This window comes from Netta rufina, assembly GCF_964035555.1.
Source record: "Netta rufina genome assembly, chromosome: 1".
NCBI lineage: Eukaryota > Metazoa > Chordata > Aves > Anseriformes > Anatidae > Netta > Netta rufina.
This window is the reverse complement of record NC_140123.1, coordinates 124854456-124874742: the sequence shown is the minus strand read 5'-3', so window position 1 is coordinate 124874742 and position 20287 is coordinate 124854456. Positions and strand designations below refer to the sequence as shown.

At 47.0% G+C, this 20287-nt stretch overlaps 1 protein-coding gene across 1 annotated transcript; it reads right to left on the bottom strand.

The window, feature by feature from the left end:
* Nucleotides 1–5708, bottom strand: CD4 (CD4 molecule). The gene is made up of 10 exons (XM_084283609.1): nucleotides 5628–5708; nucleotides 5278–5409; nucleotides 3629–3794; nucleotides 3404–3543; nucleotides 2889–3164; nucleotides 2184–2543; nucleotides 1826–2068; nucleotides 1617–1735; nucleotides 1309–1376; nucleotides 1–244 (listed from the first exon to the last, which is right to left on the bottom strand). The coding sequence occupies exons 2-10, from the start codon at nucleotides 5336–5338 to the stop codon at nucleotides 229–231; spliced, it is 1449 nt and encodes a 482-aa protein (XP_084139735.1). The 5' UTR covers nucleotides 5339–5409; nucleotides 5628–5708; the 3' UTR covers nucleotides 1–228.
* Between the last annotated feature and the right edge of the window lie 14579 nt (nucleotides 5709–20287).

The following is a 20287-nucleotide window of genomic DNA, read 5'->3' as shown; positions in this document are numbered from 1 at the left end:
TTCAGTGTCCCTCCTTGTAGAGCTCAGTCATAACCCTTAAGGGTTTCTTGTCTCGTGCATTGGCTCCTCATCAGACGACTTCCCCCCATGGGGGAAGAATATACATATGGGGAGAATAATGAAGGCATAAGGAATGGTATCAAAATAAGAGAAGGGGAGGTGGATCCACAGAGCACTATGGGCTGGCAGGTATTTAGGGACAGTCAGAGGCTTCGTCAGTCTGCAGTACTACTTATTCATCCGGCTGCAAGAGAAAGGCATTGCATTAGTACCAATGTCGCAGAGGTGATACCCTGAAGCCAGCCAGCCCCCATGCCTTTGCCCAGTGTAGAGAGGTGAATTCTTCCACATGTTATGGTAACCAGCTTTTCATCACATGCACATCCTAACTATGAAGTAGTATTTGCCAGTTATTCATTCTCACTGAATTCTCAGTGACGGGGAAAAAAAACATAGGTGAAACTATCACAGTTATCCACTGTCACCAGTTAAAGTCGAGCAGAAGTCAAGGTCTGTGTGTTTCCACCTCTTGAACTGGTTCATGCAATTATTTATACTGTCCTTAGTTCTCCACTTGCAGTGGTAAGGTAGCTGCCAATGTTTCTCCACAGCTGCTTCTGAGACCTGATATCACACAAGTTTAAAGACCTGAAAAGGGCAAACCTCTGCTGAGAAGTCCTTGCCCCCGTGAAAAGGGCTAGGACATGGTGACGTATTTCGTATCACCCAGTGTATTAGGGAGAGGGAATGGCTCACAGTGTTCTGTGAACTTCTCTTTCCTTGTTCCCAGGAGGTTATTGGTGATTTTCACAGATTGCAGTTCAGCACTGTGATAGCACAACTGGAGCCATATTATGGGCATAATGGATTTTTAAATTAGTTTTTTTTTTTTTTCTGTTTTTCTTTTTGTTTGTTTGTTTGTTTGTTTTGGTTTGTTTTGTTTTGTCCATGTGGTTGGTTGTGTGTCTTTCACCTTGATCTTTACAACCTTGATATCCAGGTCCCAGATTTACTGGGATTCTAGAGCTCCTGCTTGGGTTTGGCCAACATGTCTCAACATCAAACTCATTCAAGTGAAATTTCTGCTCAAAAGCTTGCCAGCACAATACCACCATGGGTTTGGGATATAACAGGAAATTCATTAAATGTAGCTCATAACTCATACACATAACATGAGAAAGAGCTGAGAGTACTGAAATGCAGCTGTAGTGTAGGCACCAAGCAAGCTTATGCTCCATTGCTCCCCACTTGACTTCCCGTCTCCCCTCTCTTGAAACCAGTCCGCCCATTCCAGGTGCCCTCACTTACTGCTGACATTGACACGTCTTCTTTTCCAGCAAGTACTGTCTTGCTCGTGCCATCCTTTTTGCCCGTTGCTGCCAGGAGAGAAGGGATAAATAACGATTGGATGTTTTCATGCTTAAATTATTTTCCACTGAAAAGGTACTTTCTGACATTGCCACTATCTGCAGACTGCCCATCTCTAACCATTCTCTTTCAGTGTAAGGATTGACCCTTTATCTATTCTGCCCTATCTCCAGGGAGAAAATCAGATTCCTCCTATGGTCTGGGGAGATTTTTCTCTCTTTATCCTTCACGGGAACCAGGGCACTCACCCTTCTCCGCTGCCAGCTCATCCCAGCCACTATGCCCAGGCATGCAAGGACAAACATCAACACACCAGCTCCAATAATCACTCCAATTACTGTATAGCTCATCCAAGCAGGAGCTTCTTCTGTGAAGGGAGAAAAGTCATCAGAGACAGATAGAAAGAGAACTTTAAGGCTTTTGGGTGGAGGTGGGGATACGATGCTCATTTCCATACCCACGGTGTAATTAAGGCTGAGTTTCATGTTATTGTCTTCCATCAGGTGACAGTTCCACATCCCTGCAGCAGTGACCTTCACCGCCACCTTTGTTTCACTCTGTTTTGACTTCTTGCTGTCCATCTTAGTCCCATTAACACGTTCCCAGAGCAAGTGGACATTAGGTGGGATGGGACTGGACACCTGGCAGACCAGTGTCATCTCAGCCCCTTTAGGGAGTGGCCCAGGAGGGTTAGCAGACACTGGAAAGATAAGAAAATGGTGAGTGAGAGGATGGGAAGATTGGTCCATGCATACTCTTGTGGCTTCCAGGTTTCTTCATCTCCTCATCTCCTAATCCACTTCTGTTTCTCTCACCTTGCATCACCACCAGCTCTGTCTTGCTTTGTATGTATCTTCTGTTGTACAGCAGCTGGCACGTGTACTCCCCAGAGTGCCTCAGCTGGATTTTGAGGATTTTCACTTTTACAGCGCTGTCACGTTTCATTTCAGGTATCTCAACCAAAGCCTGGCTATGTTTTTTAGTTTCACGCAGCTCTCCATCTGCTGTGGCGTTGAAATCAAGTAGCTCACGAGTGATTGCATTTTCCTCTTTCCAATTCAGTTGTCCTGTGAAAAATTCTTTCCACCCGATCTTCTGGAAGTTCAGATGCCATGACAAGGTCACGGTGCTGTCAACAGCTGCATACATTCTTTCCAAGAGTGTCTTCTCAAATCCTGAATGCAGAAGAGACAGGAATACAGAGGCAAGGAAAGACACAGCTGTCCTTCCCCATTCGCACCCTTGGCCTGGAGAGATGCACCCTGTGCTCAGCTGAAAGAGGACTCAGAGGAAAGCCACAGGATATCTCAGGGAGGGTAAGCAGTTAGTGTCTGAGAATAGGTTTAAAGAGCCAAAGCTGAGAACAGATCCCAAGCAGAGGAAGGTCTTTTAGGCCAAGCCTGGAGAGGGAAATGGAAGGAGATGTAGGACAGAGCTGGAAAATGATGTCTTGGCGCAGGAACTGGAAGGAACACCATTTCCAGAGCCTGCATGTAGGTTACATTTTTGTTGTCACATACCTAGTACTTTCACGTTAAAGGAGATGTTCTCACTAATCGATGGAGAGTCTGAGCGCATGTTACATATCCAGGTCCCGCTGTCCGTAGGCTGCAGTTGATTTACCTTCAGGACATATTTTTGAGGGACCTCATTTTGCAAGACGTCAGGTGTCACTATGCTATTGTGACTGTTAAACAGTGTGATGCTAAAACGGGGCTGAGAATTGTGTGAGTTGTGCATTAAAGTCAGCTCGAGGTCATCACCTGGCAGGAAGTGCCCGTTTGAAGAGATGGTCACTGTAAAGAGAAAAGGCCCAGGCAGTGAATCAACTCCTCCTCATGCAGGTGAAGGACAGGCGTCACAGCAAAGAGAGCACTGAGACTTCGTGACCTGGCAATGGAGGGGAAGTGAGCTCTGATAGCCCAGACCTGAAGACGTGCATCTGGATAAAGAATGCCAGCAGAGATGTTTCTCAGGGCTTTGTGGTCTCCTCCCCCCTCACCTCCTTGCGGATACCGTCCCTGCAGTCACTCACATTTAACGACATGCAGTGAGATGCTGTCACTGTCGGAGCCATATTCACAGATGTAGGTGCCAGCATCAGAGATCCTCAAGTTTGACACCTTCAGATACTTGCTATTCTGGTTTATTTCAGATCGATCTGACATTGGAGCTCTGCCTTTTGGAAAAATAAGCTTGTTTAGGAGGGAAGAGATTTCTTAGCCACGTACTGGGGAGAATGGGTCTTGAATTGGAAGACTTACCTTTAAATACCTTCCTTGCTGAAAGCTTTATAATAGTAGTAGAAGATCCTGCATCATTCTTGTACTTCCAGGTCACATCTTTGTCATGCTTTTTACAGTTCAGGATCACCTCCTTTCCCTCAACCCCAATCAGTTGTTGATGAGCCATAATGTGGGTCAGACCTGAAAGCCAATATGCCCTAGAAATTAGCATACATTAGCTTTCTGAAGGATGGTTCAGTGAATACTTCCCATTGCTCCAGGAAGATGCAGATTTCTCTCCTCCCTTTTCCAGCTACTGAGAAGATTACCCTCAGTTTCTGACTTTTTCCTTTCTTTATCTCATCAACCAACCCCTTTCCTTTTCAGCTCCATAGCTTCCCTCCGCTCCACTTCAAGGTTTTTATCTGACTAATTGCTATTCTGTTTTACATATGTTAGAAACAGGGAAAATGCCAGTGGTTATGGTAGATTCACCAACACTCACAATTCTGAGACGTCAACAGTTTTACTGAAACAATTGTTTCCCTCTGGACAAGATTAAGTTGTCATGCTGGCAGCGAAAGCAGGGCTGCATGTACCACCTCTCCTTCACTCCCTAGTCAAGATGAGGCAGTGCTGGAAAAGTTGGTCACCCCTTCTTCCAGTTTTTACATGGAGTAAGATTGGAAGCCCAGGAAAATGAAAGGAAGGAAAAAAGAGAGAGAGAGAGAGAGAAAGGAAGGAAGGAAGGAAGGAAGGAAGGAAGGAAGGAAGGAAGGAAGGAAGGAAGGAAGGAAGGAAGGAAGGAAGGAAGGAAGGAAGGAAGGAAGGAAGGAAGGAAGGAAGGAAGGAAGGAAGGAAGAGAAAATGATTTGTCTAACATCAGGTTCCTGTTCTAGGGTTGAGGGACATGTGAGAGTAAAAGAAGTAAGATGCCTAAGGCTGAAGAAATGTTAGGAATGATTTTGTGGAAGAACCAATTCCTTTCCTTCACTGGAAAGAAAATTTGGCAGGAGACTGACAGAAGGAGATGGGGTTGCTAGAGTTATGACTGGAAATGAGGGGGTTGTGGTCTCCTGCCCGACTGCTGGTGAGCTCTCAGAACTGCCTCGCCTGCATGGGGCTGCAAGTCTCTCAGTTGTTCTAGTGCTGGAGCACCCAAAAGTGTAAAAGGAAAAGTTTACATGAGTTTAAGTGAGGGGTTTCCACAAGTTACACGTTCCCCCAAGAACGTGGATAGTTTGCAGCATTGCCAATAGCAGTTGTTTCAGTAACCACACATTGGGTAATGGAAAATGATTAGTTGGTCTAAAATGGAGAAATTATAAACTTTATTAATACGAGTATCTTGATGTCTTTTGCCATACTTTTGGCTTTAGGGTGCATAAAAGAGTTTCAGACTTTTCACTGCTACCAGAAGAATCAAAGCTGAGTATTTTAGAAATGCAGATTTGGCCTTGTTCAGTCACCTTCCATTACGGGGAAAAGAGCACTAAAAAGTTCATCAATTGCAGTAACATTAGCAGTCAAACTGAGCAAGCTGGTAACATCAAATCTATGATCAGAAATGCACAAGTTTTTGCCCAGGCAGTGTTTTGCACCCTGTGCTCAGCATGTGGGACCTGGGCTGTGGGAAGTCTGTAAGCATCAGCAGGGTGTTTTCCCAGAGCAGATGGGGACTTACCCAGCTGCAGAAGCACGAAGACAACGCGCATGCTGCTCGCTGCTGTACCACACAGCTCCATCCTCGAGGGAATGCTGCTCCCTGCTGCAAGCCAAAGGGCTGGAGATGTTGTCGGTACCAAGGAATGCTATCCTGGAAGACCCAAATGCTCTGTTAATAGTGGTTAATTTTCAGGCCTTGTGATATAGTTTTAGAGTCAGTCCAAATGTAAGCAGGAGGTTGGGCTGGAGACATGCAGAGGTCTCCTTCCATCTATCTCTTTGTGTGTGATTTTATGGCTGTATGATTAACGCCATCTTTAGGCTCTTATTTGTATGTTTTTTAATTGTTTTTGTCTACTTATTTCTTACCTTAAAAATCTTGATAGCCACCCAGTCTGATGTTCTTGGAACGACGTGCTTGAATTCTCAGGTCTATTCAACAAGAGGTCTGAGGCAAAGGAAGGAATGAGGTCAGGAAGAAGAAATTGTATCGACGGTAACAAAACCTTAAGTGGAAAATCCTGGAACAACTTGTCCCTGGCATCCATGGTCCCTCAGACAGGACCAGATAGAGTGCAAGAGTTGCAGAGTGTAACGGAGAAAGTGGTGTACAGAAGTAGTGTAAATCAGGAACTGGGCAACTCAGAGAGCACCAGGGGGTTGTACAGGAAGCACAGGCTCCATCTAAAGCAAGAGAGGCTTAATACTAAAACAGAACCCGTATGCTGACATTAAAAGGAAGCACATTTTAAACAAAGACTGGGGAAAATCCAACAAATATAGATGAGCAAATTACGTGAGCTACAGCATCCAAAACATGAAAACTTTGTGTCCTCAAATGAAGGGCTGGACAGAAGCTGACAAAGCTCAGAGGACACACAGTGGGGAGCGACCTGAACAAACCAGATCCTGTTTTAATGGAGTATGGGAGAACACTCTGGCTGCTACCAAAGGAGAAATTCAGATACCAGAAGCAGGACTGGTATGTAGTGGGGACATGAGGAGAGATCTAGACCCATAATGAAAAAAAAAATAAATCACAGCAGTTTTCACAGAAGTCAGCAGAACAGCTGATGGGAAGGTCACTCAGCTATAGCTGGTAGCAGTGTGGTGGTTTTACCTTGCTGGGCAGCTAAACTCCACCACAACCATTTTCTCACTCCCCCTCCTTAGAAGAAGAGAGGAAGAAGAAAGTGTGCTGAAAAGACAGAAAGACAGAAAGAAAGAAAGAACGAAAAGAAAACGATAATTTTTTAATACTACGTTTATGTGTACTATGTGCAATATTAAGTATAATATATTTCAGTAGAGGATAATTTAATATTGAAATTAATTTGAATGACCAGAACACATCAAACTATCAAAGAGAAGATGAAAACATCAATGTAATGTTTACACAGAGATCAGGTGACTGGCAATCTGACAGCTACATGGATGAACACAAAAAATACAGGTGCAAGAGTAAGACAGCAGCCATGTACACCATCAGAAGAGAAATAGAGGGCAAAGGCACAGACAGAGAAAATTTGCAGCTTCCCTTGTACAAAGTAAAATAAAATAAACATAAAAAAAAATAATCCATCCCCGGGGAATATTTGCGTGAGCTATATCATCCTGAGACCATAGAGGAAACCTAGTCCTTGCTGCAAATAGTCACATCACCTTCTTCCACGCCGGCTCGTCTTTGGGCACGTGGGGACAGACCGCTCCTGCGCCATTAAGATTTCCTTCTTGAAGAGCGCCCAGACTTCCTGGACTCCTCCGCCCTTCAGAACCGCCTCCCAAGGGACTCTACCAACCAGTGTCCTCAGCAGCACAAAGTCAGCCCTCCGGACCAGCCCAGCGGTTTTACTGGTCCCCTTCCTGGCCTCGCCAAGAACAGAGAACTCCACCATTTCGTGGTCACTCTGCCCAAGACAGCTTCCAACCACCACATCCTCCACCAGTCCTTCTCTGTTTGTGAAGAGAAGGTCTAGCGGGGCACCACCCCTGGTAGGTTCACTAACCAGCTGCGTCAGGAAGCTATCTTCCACGCTCTCCAGAAACCTCCTAGACTGCTTTCTCTGGCCTGTGTTGTGCTTCCAGGATATGTCTGGGAAGTTGAAGTCTGCCACGAGAACAAGCGCTGATGATTTCGCAACTTTTGTCAGCTGCCTGTTGAACTCCTCATCCGTCTCCTCATCCTGGTTCGGCGGTCTATAACAGACCCCGACCAGGACGTCGGGGCCTTGTTGGCCTTCCCACTGATCCTAACCCAAAGGGACTCAACCTTGTCATTCCCAGCCTCAAGTTCCACGACATCAAAAGATTCTCTAATATAGAGAGCCACACCACCACCCCTTCTGTGCTGCCTGTCCCTTCTGAAGAGCCTATAGCCAGTCATTGCAGCAGCTCTAACAAGCCTTGTTTCAGCCCCGTCCCCCTTCTTACCTAGTTTAAAGCCCTCTCAATGAGCCCCGCCAGCTCCTGGCCTAGGATCTGTTTTCCCCTTAGAGATAGGGACCCATCTGCGGCCATCAGGCCGGGTGCCGAGTAAAGCTCCCCATGGTCAAAAAAAAATAAAATTCTGTGTTTGCACCAGCCTCTGAGCCATGTGTTTATCAGGTGGGCTTTCCACGTCCTCTCTGTACCCCTCCCTGCCACCGTAGGGATGGACGAAAACACCACCTGTACGCCCACTCCCTCCACTAACCGTCCCAGCCCCCTAAAGTCCTGTTTGATAGCCTTCAGGCTTCTCTTTTCAACGTCGCCACTGCCAGCCTGGACTATCAAAAGAGGATAATAGTCAGAGGGGTGAACCAGGTTGGGAAGCTTCCTGGCAACGTCCCGTACCCTGGACTCAGGGAGGCACCAGTAGGAGAAGCAAGAACCCACCCTGCAGTGATATCTACAGATGAAAACACGCCTCAGTGCTGGGTTTCAAATATTTTGAGGCATTAATCTTTATATAAAGCCTGGAGGTGATCAGGTAAAAAATAGCAAAATTGCTGAGTTAAGTGCCATCATTTTATGTTGTATCATAAATTATCATAATATTATGTTGTATGGGAATCTCCATTTTCCTGTCATCTTATGGCTTCAGTTTGTTCTTCACCTTCTTTCTCTCTGGTTGCTGAACAAAACCCCACAACCGAAGCACGTGCCATGGTACCACTGAACTGCTGACCTTGCGCAGCTCAGTAGATGCAGGTTGAGGCACCTTTCATACATCGTTCTGCTGTTTCTTCCCATGATTTCACATATATATATATATCTCCATTCCTTTTCCATTCACACTAATCTCATCTGTGGCAGGTATCTACAACACGGTGATGACCACCTACATGTGATGAGTCAGTGGGGAAAATGGGTTGCCTCCAGCTAGCGTTTCTTTAATATGCCTTCTCTCTCCCTGTTTACTTCGGCTTCTCATTCACACCACTTCTCTTTTTTTTTTTTTTTTTCTGTCTTTCCGCCTCCTTCTGTATCCCTCCATGTCTGAGTGTGGGCAGTGGCACTCAGGGGTTCGCAGATCTCAGCGAGTACACCCGCTATGCCAACTTAGCAAGCAGGTCTCATTAGCTGATGCCCGTAGCAGACCTGCAGCCTCCTTACAGGCAGCCCAGCTGTATCTCCTGGTGGCAGTCATAAATTAAGTGGTGTCAGGGAACGTCTCCAGGCCCTGGAACGTACCCACCAGCCCTGTTAAATCACTAGAACATTTCCTGATGCATTTTTGGTCCAGGACAGCTCTATCCCTCCCGAGCAAATCCCAGGATCCATTTAAGTATTGAGATGGGCCAGCACCACTCCCATTAGGCAGCTGGCACGCAGCCAGTTCGTTTTGGAGGTTAAGTGAGTTTAATAGCCCAAACCATCTCATGCTAGTCAGACTCTGTGCCAGAAACAGCCTGCACACACCTGATTTATTAGCACGTCTAGGAAAGGAGGAGCAGGGCTCCCTCCCAAGTGAACATTGATTTCCATTTCATTTTAACTTCCCCCTCTTACTAAACTGCTTTAATTTCCTTCTTGACTTCTTTTAATGATCCCTGCCTCCCCAGGGGATGGGGAAAAAGAGAGCTGTGGAAGCAAGTGGATTCAGTGAGGGAGTGATGCCTGCTGGACCAAGCCTGGCCTGAAGAACATCTGCTCCAGAGGGCCTCACGGGGTGGTGGCTGCAGAGAGCTGTCCCCAGGCTGACACCAGCATGACACTGTAGGAAACTGAAATTAAAGAAAAAAAGAAAAAAAAAAAAAAAAAAAAAAAAAAGAAGAAGAAAGAAAGAAAAAAAAAGAAAGAAAGAAAAAAAAAACAGAAACCACTCCTCCTGCAGAGTAGGCCGTCTCTTCCTCGGTACGTTTGTGAGCTGCTTTCAAGCCTTGTGGTTTCCTTGTTTTCTCCCCTCGCTCTTGCTTGTGGCTGTGCTTTTGATCTTGCAGCAGCAGCAGCAGCTCCACAGCAGGGCAGGGGCCTGCACCCAGGCTCCCACACCTCAGCCCCGGCTGCTGCAACCCGTTTCCCCTGGGGCTGCTGCCAGACAAGGGCTGAGGGATGCAGCTGCCTCTCATGACCGTGCCTCAGTTGGGTGTGAATTTGGGGCTGTGGGGTGCAGCTGCTCAGTAGGGAGCGTGTCACTTCTTCTCAGTTTGAACATCTAAAGCAAAGCTGATCTGGCTCTTTTGCTAATCAGTGGTTCCCTTGAAAATGCTCATTAACATTAAGGCATGTGTGAGCAGCAGAGAGGGTAACAGACCAAATGCTACAAAAACAGCCAGTGAAAGCAAAGAGACAACAGAATTGGAGGTCATTTCATGGGATTCGTGGTCCCACTAAGCCCTGGAGCATGAACCAGCCCAGCTGTCACACAGCACAGATGAGACCAGCTGTGACCCTGCCTTGATTTCTGCTCAAGTGCACTGCCATGTCAGACAAGCAGCGACCTTTCATAGCTGCTCCTAGGAGAATTTGATCGAGCAGGATCAGCTGCCTCCCCTCCCAAACCCCCCAAGGGAGAGGTCCCACCACCAGGATGGGACAGGGTGTCGAGGCCACCACGTGGGAACCACCTAAATTTCATTTGGCCACAAAGTCCTCATGCTCTGGCTGTGTGTCTGGGCCCACACGGAGACCACCAGAAATGGCTCCATATCTGCAGCCCAGAAGAAAGGAAAACAAGACCTCCCTCTACATCACAGACATTTCAGCGTGCAATTTCTGAGCTTTTCCCTTCTGCCTAGCCCCCTTTCTTTCCTTCTAGCCCTCCTCCTTTTGGCTTTGCATGCAGTTTTTTGTCCACAAGTTCGCAACTAAAGCCCAGGGGTGACTTTCAAGGAGGCCGTGACTAGCAAACGGCACAAAGACGTCCCCCAAAGACAGGCCCTCCGTTGCCCTCCCAAGCCACGTGCACACACAGCATGTGGCCAGGTAGCACTGATGCAGCTGCCGAAATAGCAACATGGAGATCTTACAGGCAGGCTACTCGATGTGCAGCCTGGACTGGAAAAGGGTCTATATACAAACTGATAATAGCAGCGCAGCAAGTCTGCGTATACCAGCCCCTTCAGAGCAAAAATGTGCCACCTTATACATGGGGTGGCTAGGAGACGTGGTTCCCCTATTAATACACAGTCCCCGTGTGAGGCTGTGGCAGAAAGGGCATGTCTAAGAACTGTGAGCAGGAACGGGATGGTGATTTTGCCCTGTTCAGGTGAGAAAAGTGCTGCTGCATCGCAGGCAGTTTGGGCAGCCATGTTTGTGAAACGCTGGGGAGGATAAGGAAAAAGTTCGTGAGCTGAATTGAGGATAACGACTTAAAAGGACTGCTTATTTTATAGTGGAGAACATTAAGCAATAACCTGAGCTCAACTTCAATGTACCAAGTAGCGGAATATTTTGGGGTGGCTGACAAAGCTTGAGCAGAATTCACCATCTGAAAGATGAAAAATTTACCCAGAAATGAAACTCCGGTTTTTAACAGTGCGGCAGCCCATGAAGGGGTAAAGCTTTTCTGGTGTCCTTAAATTGAAAGGACTCCTCTTTCTGCATGAGATACTGCTCACCCAGCCCTGAGCTAGTGGATTAGGCTGCATCTGCAGTCTGTGTTACGCAGTGAGCCAGGCAGATGAGATTATCAGAACAGACCTCCATCGTCTTGGTACGTACACATTTAAACAGGCTTCCCTAGTAAGCTAGATATTGGCATCCTTTTATTTTTCAGGTTTTTTTGTTTGTTTGTTTGTTTTTGTTTGTTTGTTTGTTTGTTTTAGAAAAAAGTTCACCTTCCTGAAGGGCATATGGAGAAGGTGATAGCAAGTGGCAGCTGGTGGTGGAAGGCTGCTCCCTGGTGCATTTCCAACCCTTGGGGATATGTGGTCAATGTGGTCATCAGTGATGAGCCCTTCTGTAGGGCATTTCCCAGAACTGTCCCTATACATGTGTGTAAGAGATCTCTGAGATACCCAGTCTACAAAGCATGTTGATCTTTTCGTAGCTCCTTTTTTTTTTTTTTATCCCCCTCCTTCATGGAAAAATCCAGGCAGAAAAACACTTCTTAGTTAAAAATAAAAGGCCTTGAAGAATTGCACAGACAGAAGCATTATCAAGCCAAAGGTTCAAGAAGATTTTGCATCAGAACTTTAAGTGGGGCAAGACCTATCCCTTCCTCGTCCTGGCCGAAACAGCAACTCGTGTGAAATAGTAAAGTTTGTTACAACATAAAAAAAAACGAAAACAGATCAACCTCTCTTTTCAGAGAAAAAAAGAAAGAAAGAAAGTTTCCTTACCTCTTTTTCTCCCTCTCTGCCTGCGTGTTTCTGTCTCCTTCTGGTTGTCACCTGCCGTAAGTGATCTGACGCAGCTACAACTGAAAGAAGAGAAGAGTGGAGCTGATGTTCAGCAAGCTGCTCAGCAGATGTTGGCCTTTGTCTCCTCCTCTTCAGCCAGAGCATCAGCAAGGTCTCATCGCCAGCCCCGGTTCTGCTGGCATCTGTGAGCTTCTCTAGGTGGATGGTGACTTTCCAAACGCATGTGATCTTGCTGCTGGGTGTGAGCAGAAATGCAGACCATAACGGAAGGCTATGTACTGCGATGCCTGGGGAGAATGAGTGTGTAAAACAGAGAGAGCCTATTGGTCATAGGGCAACTGGTGAGAGGCCATGACAGGGCTGAGACTGAAAAGTGAGCAGTTAGAAACCTGTCCGGCTCTATTGTCATAGAAAGCTTGCAGATTAACATGTTAGCTGAGTGGATCCAGACCTCACCCAGGCCTCTAATGACCTATGAAAGAAAGCTGACCCCTGTTTCCAGGCCTGTCGCTTGCATTGCTGCTAAGAGGAACCATGTCTGAGGAGTGGTCCAGGGGCCCACATCCCCAGGGGATACTCAGAAAGATAACAAAGCCATGCCACCAGCCCAGCTGGGGCTTGGCCACCAGGCCTAGCGGTTTAGAAATGGCCAGGGTTGGTTAGGGCAGAGATAAGGGGGACCCCTTGAGGGTGTGTGTGGGTCATCCGTCTGGAGTACAGCTGAGATTTGGGGTGAGTTTTTATTTCTTTATCTTTGTTGTCTTAGGTAATCTATACCACTACTGAATCTCAGCTGTTTCCCTTCCCTGTAGGGTGGAGGAGGGGGGCTTTTGTGGTTTCCCACCCACATTTGGTGTCTATCTCTCTGAATCCCAGCCTCAGCCAAGACGACGGAAACCCACTGAGCCCCAGACACAGCTGAGATTTCATCTCTGTGCCACCCACTCTTCTCCTCCAAGCCGTCACTTGCCCCTTTGTCTAGAGGATGGGGTTGAGAGGCAGAACCAAGGCTCTGGAGGAGCAGGGGCAGTGCTGAGGTTCTCAAAGTAACACCAGGTGTAAAGGGAACACCACCGATCAGGCCTCAAGTGCAACAGCTGGTCCATTCATCGTATCTTTGGAGAAATACGAAGTTGGCCCATCTCAGGAAAAGGCCCACCTGCAAGAGGCAGAAACTTCCCAGAGGCTGGATCGAAACTATGGGACAGGCTGGGATGGGGTGGGTGACAGCCTGGGCAGTGCCCAGAGCATCTGAGAGCCTCATTTGGAGACATGGCTTTCCTGCGAGACCCTGCCACATCACTTCAGTATCTCCCAAATGCTCTCAGATACCCAGATGTGTCCCTTCTGGGCCTACCTGCCAGAGCAAGGCTGTCCTGGGGAAAATGGAGCTCAGCAAAGCCAGGCTGTGACTGTGGCACCTCAGGGCTTGGATAGGGCATCCCAGGGCACTGAGGTGCTGCTGCAGCTCGCACGTATTCTGGTTTGCATTTTGTTTCTCCAGCATGCTATCATGCAGAAACACCAGCTTGTTTTTAAGCAGTTGGTTTATGTCACTGCAAATACCAGCCAGTAATAGCATACCCAGAGGGGGTCAGGCTTCCAAAGCACACTTGAACTCGCTGCAGGGTGGCAAGGAGAAGTGGGGCTGTGGTTATGAGGTGACAGAGCCGCAGGCCTGGCCCCACATGGACCTGTTCTCGATGCAAGGGGAGTTCAGAGCTGATGCAGCAGTACGGTGAGCAGCCCTCCTCTGCGCTGCAGGTGCCTCTGGGACTGGGGGTCACAGCATGCGCCAACGTGTTTGTATCGCTTTCATCCAAGCATCTCAAAGCACTTTGCAAGCATTAATTAAACATCAGAATCCAGGAGGGATGAATAATATTAGTCAGCCTTTCTTCTGAATATAATATTTCTCATAAATATTTAACTTTTTTTTTTTTTTTTTTTTTTTTTTTTTTTTTTTAATCCATGTTAGCCTGGTTCTCACCTCACTGGGACAGTTGCTGTACTGCACCCACGGGGGAACTGGGGCCTATCCAGCATCACACATGGACCCAGTGGTTGAGCAGGATGTAGACACCCAGCACCACACACTGCTCCCCCACAGACAGATCTGTGACTCTCATTTTCCACATTTTCTCCTTTGCAGAGACACCCCCCACCCACCCCATGCTGTCTCCCTTTGTTCTAATCCCAACTCTAGCAGTATTTTTTCCAGGCTGGGGTTGGTGAGTAACAGATCCTCGTTGACCTCAGTGGAGAGAGAAGGCCTCCAGGTTATGCTAGGTGGAGGTCCCTGTCTGTAGGCATGTGAAATCTCTCCAAGAAGGTGCAAAAATAGGAAAAGGGGAAATAGGAAAGACAAGAAACCTCCAGAGGTGGTCATTGATACAAGCCAAATTACCTGCATGTTAGTGAGGGCTGGGAGTGTGCCTAGTAACTCTGTCAGGTAGTATATCAGATACCCAGATATACCAGAAAATTGATGATCTCTCAGTGAGTGGAGAGAGGGAAGGACACAGTGTGAAAATCGTACCTTCAAACACCTGAATGTCACAGTCTTCAAAGACCGGCATCCTTCTCTTTGCAACAGAATAGCTGACACCTGTTGAGTTGAAAAGCTCCTTGTTGAGTTGAAAAGCTCCTTGAGGGGCTTTTCTGCCACCAGACATGGGGAGCTAAAACACCCCAGCCATCTGGCAAGAAGGCCTGGTAGTTTGCCCCAACACAGCTATAGGAATGGAGGAAGGCTCCTGGGCTGTGTTGTGGGGAGATCCCTGTCTGCAGGCACTTGGGGACTCTCCGAGGAAGCTTAAGCTTGGAAGAGAGGATTCTCTAAACAGGTAGTATGGAAGTTAATTTGCTGATTGCAGTGGAAAATCAGGAGATCTCCAGAGGTATTCTTCACAAGCAAGAGGTCGCCAGTATTTTAGTGAGAGAATTATCAAATGTGTGTGTCACCAAAAATGAGGGGGACTAAAGCGAGCCTAGACAAAAACAAGCTGGTGTTAAAGACATGCCAGAAACACCACCAGCAAGAAGGAGGTGAGGGTGGGAGATTTTAAGGACGTGCATGGGGCTGCTCTTGCTTACTGTGTTCATGAATGAATTTGGGAAGAGGAAGAGGAGAGCAGCTGGTGACAGCAGCTGATCGGATGGATGCACAGCTGGAGGCATCTCATCAGTTTGGGGGGATCTGGAACCCTGCACTGAGAGCACCCTGAATTCAACAGCGTAAGCAATACGCTCATGCTTTTGAGGAGTAACTGCGAGAATTTTTGCTTTAACTTTCTTAGCCGAAACCAGATGGATGGAGGGACCTGGGTGAATGAACCGGTCACTGGGCAGCTGGGCCACCGACGGTCACGGCACAAAAGGAGCCGTACAGTGCAAGTCCCGTACAGAGGGGAGGGAAGAGGTGGGAGGCAGGGGAAGAAATCCCCACCGTCTTTGGACACTAGATGTCAGCATAAACTCGGCCGAGGAGAGAAGGTGCGGGCTGGGCACGGAGCAGCGCAGCCCGCCTCGGCGCGGCGCTCCCGTGGGATGCACACCCCAGGGATGCACGAGGGATGGAGGGGTCTCTGTGTTGGTCAGGAAACCTGGGCTGTCTTCTGTGGAAAAAAGGTAGGTGCTATCTTGTGACAAGAGAGGAAGACACGCAGTGTTCATAAAAGAAGAGGAGCATGAAAAAAAAAAAAAAATCAATTATAATGAGAAATAACAAGGGCTTCCAAAAGCAACCCTTGTGCATCCCCTGTCGTTTTTCATAGACACCCCTGTGTCCTATGTTCTCCTACCAAGACCCATGAAAACCCATCCCTTTAGGTGGGAGTGATGACCATTTCAGAGCACATTGTACAGCAGCTTTTGAAAACTGAAGAATGACTTGCACCAAACTTACATGTCATCAAAACAGAAATCTAGGGGTAGAAATTCTGCAACGAAATAGCATTAACAACCATGTGACAACCATCCCAGATGCCTTGGATATCAGTGTGTGGCACAAGAAACAAGCTGAGGTAGTTACAACAGCACTCCTGTAGGTAGATTGGTTTGAAGGAACCTTGGAGGGTAGCATGAATGACCCCAGATGTCTTGGCTTTATTCACCACTTCACTGAAGTGCTGATGAAATTCAAGCAAAGCAGCAATACGTGGTTTTCTTTTGCAGAATTGCTGCTGATATTGCTTCTACCCATTTGCCAGGCAGATATAAAACTCGGTGTACTTTAGTGTCATGGACCATTTGAGATCTGATTCTAATGTTTTATTGTTTTTAAAAGTCTATGCAGAATATAGCAAGATGAAAATGGACTTGTTCATAGAATTGTTGAACGGTTTGGGTTGGAAGGGACCTTAAAGACCATCTAGTTCCAGCCCCCCTGCCATGGGCAGGGACATCTCCCACTATACTAGGTTGCTCAAAGCCCCATCCAGCCTGGCCTTGCCCACCTCCAGGGATGGGGCATCCACAGCTTCTCTGGGCAACCTGTCCTCACCACCCCCATATTAAATTCCTTCCTAATATCTCATTTAAATCTCATCTCTTCTTGTTTAAAACCATTACTCCTTGTCATATAATTACACTCCCTGACAAAGAGTTCCTCTCCTTTCCTGTAGGCCCTCCATAGGTACTGGAAGGCCACTTTAAGGTCTCCCTGGAGCCTTCTCTTCTCCAGGCTGAACAACCCCAACTCCCTCAGCCTGTCTTCCTAGGAGAGGTGCTCCAGCCCTTTGATCATCCTTGTGGCCCTCCTTTGGACTCATTTTAATACATCCATATCCTTCTTGTGTGGGGGCCCCAGAGCTGAACACAGTACTCCTGGTGTGGTCTCACGAGCACAGAACAGGGAGTATCACCTCCCTCACCCTGCTGGCCATGCTCCTTTTCATGCAGCCCAGGATACAGTTGGCTTTCTGGGCTTCAAGAGCACATTGCCAGCTCATGTTAAGCTTCTCATCAACCAACAATCCCAGGTCCTTCTCCTCAGGGCTGCTTTAATCCATTCTCCACTCAGCCTGTGTTTGTGCTTGGGATCACCTCAGCCCAGGTGCAGGACTTTTCACTTGGCCTTGCTGAACTTCATGAAGTTTGTGCAGGACCACCTCTCTCAAGGTGGACTTGTTGTTTCCAGTTATTTTTGCTCTGCTTGTAATTTCTAGTTATTTCTTTGTCAGATTGTACTATTTGCCAGCAATTTTTTAGCCTGCTACTTGAAATATCTCAAAAACAATGGATGTAGAACATCTGGACCTATTTTTTTGTTGTTGTTGTTTGCTTGGTTGTTTTGTTTTTGTTTGGTTTGGTTTGGTTTGTCTGTTTTGTTGTTGTTGTTGTTTCTAACAGTGCTGGTCTTTCTTTTCAGAAAAGCTCAGAGAAGATTATTTTGGGATTAATGACCCATTCTTTTTGGAGGAGTCAGATGCAAATTAATCAGAGCACTGGAACAGGCTGCCCAGAGAGATTGTGGAGTCTCCTTCTCTGGAGATATTCAAGACCTGCCTGGATGCTTTCCTGCTCAACCTACTTACTGTAGTACTTTTAGCAGAGGGCTTGGATTTGATGATCTCCAGAAGCCCCTTCGAATTTCAGATTATGTGATTCTGTTATTTGTAAGCATACTACTTTATTTGCCTTCCTTAGTTTTTCCGCTCTGCCACAAGGAAATCCAGTGGATTTCCTGTGTTTTTCTGAAGATTTCTACCTCTGGTACTGTGAAAATACTTTTCTGTACACCTGTAGCTATATTCTTGTGGAAAGCCATCATTTTTCTTTCCATATTACATTTGCTTTATTTGCTGCTCATGCATTTTGACTCCGCTTGGGGCAGATTTCTAGATGTGTTTGCTTTCCTCTATAGACTTGATCCTTCTGCTTCATTTGTACCAATTTGCCTTGTGCCATCTTGATTCCCTCAGCATTCAGACATATTTTCCTACTTCCTAGTGTTTCACTGATCTTTTTTACTGCAGCATTTGGCAGGGAGAGTTTCCAGTGGCCACAGAGTTATTTCTGCCTTGGTGTCAGCTGGCTTTTGGGTATTTTTCCTTGGTCTGTCAAACACAGCAGCTCAATGGCCACACTTGTCACTTCTGTTGGTACCTGTATTTTGTCAGTAATGCTTAAGGTTGCAACATCTGTGAAGCTTCAGGTGTCATTGTTGGCACCCCAGAGCTGGTGGAATTTATATTTGGCATAAATACAACCATGTCTGAGGCCTTGTAGCTTTTGCAGATGGTGTTACCTTAACCCACACAGACTATACATCTCAGCCACCATAGTCCTGCTCTCTACTATAAAGTCTTTGCAAGATGGGTATTATAATCATTATAGTGATTATAACGATTATTATGACTACTGCATGCTCAGGTCTTGGAGTGTAACCACGTATGACTGTGTATGTACACATAATTACACATAACTGTACGTAATTGTGTATCTGGTCACACTGGCTCCAGGCATCAGTTCTCGGCGAAGATTCATGAGGCAAGAGTAACTGAGTTGTTGTAGATAATCCAGTGCTTGGCTTGAGTTTTGCATCTTTGAAGAGTTCTCACCTGTGGAGCCACAGGGCTAACCAGGGCCATGGACTGACCTTGCAGGGGTGCAGGTAAGAAAGCCCTGCTCTGCTCCTGATGCCAGCTCAGCGGTGGGAAGCAAGGAGTAACCAAACCCAGCTGTCAAAGGCAGCAAGGGGGCCAGCAGTTCCTGACTTAAGGTGTGATTTACTAGTGTTAAGGAGGTAAGCAGGAAAGGGCTAAGTGTATAGATGACGTGAAGCTATTTAAATTCATCAGAAGGCAAGAGAATGACAAAAGCTTTGGAGACACTTCAGAAAACTGTTCTCATCAGTAACATGAAGGCAAATGAAATTCAGCATCACTGCTCCCAAAGTCATGTAGCTGGAGGGAAAATATAAACTATGTTTTGGCTTACTTTTACCTTCCTGTGGAAGGCGAGGCACACAGCAAGAAGGCCTCCTCAGTTGCCTGCTTAAATACCAAAAAGATGGCCTGGTAGTGAAGTCCTCTATTCAAATCAAGAAAATAATCCTTTCCTAAACAGAGAGCTTAATTTCTGTACCAATGCCTCCTTGCTTGAGCAACCACATACGGGTAACCCATATGGGAGAAGATATTTGTGTAACTTTTTGCTAGTGAGCCTTTCCTCTAGGTTAGCATTCATCCAATGGCTGTTCGAGAGCAATATTCCAGTCTTCCGTGGCCGTTCAGACTAGAGGCGAGGAAAATCCTCTAATCAGATGAAACCTAAACATATTGAGGGACATGGGAGATGGGATCTGGTGGACTCATGTTAGTAAGTGCATCCTGAGCCTGAGGAGAATGACAGAGAGCCCTAACATCAATGAGGAAAAAGTGAGTACTGAGAGAAGGAATAAATGAATGAATGAACAGGGAGAGTCAGACAGGAAAACCAGAACAAAACAAAGCACTGAAGCACAGCAAAAAGGAGAGGCTGAGTCTTCGATCCTTTCTTCTCCGGTAGCATATAATTTCCCCTTCCCCACCATTAAAATGTCAGAAATTAACAGTCAACTTCAGTTAAGCCAAACTGAAAGAGAAAGAGAAGGCAGCAAAGTCCTTAGAAGCTGCTTCACACAGACGGAGGTTCGCCCCACACCGTCAGTACGCATCCTCCACAAGCACACACAGGGCCCAGAGAGTTTTTTGACCGACGTTTATTTTATGTTCCCGAATGAGTTTCTAATAAAATAAAATGCTCAAAATGTGCAACGAGTACAGTCCTCTGTGGGGTCCCCTCTACCGCTGAATGAATGCTGGAGCAGGGCAGGCAGGGGAGAGGGAGAAGGAAGTGGGCATGGGGAGAAAACACCAGCTGGCTGCCAGGGATCTGGGCTCCGGCCACCTCCTGTGTGTGAGCGTCCCAGCTGTGAAATGCTGTGGGAGAGGGCATGAAGGAGGAGCAAAGGCTGGGAGAGAGAAGTGAAACTGAAGCAGATGATAGCTACTGGCTCGAATACTTCCCACAGCTCCAAAGCGTCTGTGCTGCCGGCCCCGTTACTGCAGCAGTGACTCTCATCTTGCCTTGGTATGCAGCTTCCAGCCCCTCTGAAGGTGCAAAGCTCCCGTGGCCTCCTGCAATGTTCATGCCATCCCTAGACCCTCCTCAGAGGTCTGCGTGGTGCTCATCTCTCTGCAGCGTGGCACACAGAGTTTCATCTTCCCATGCAGACCAGACCTGGTGTCCCTGCTCCCA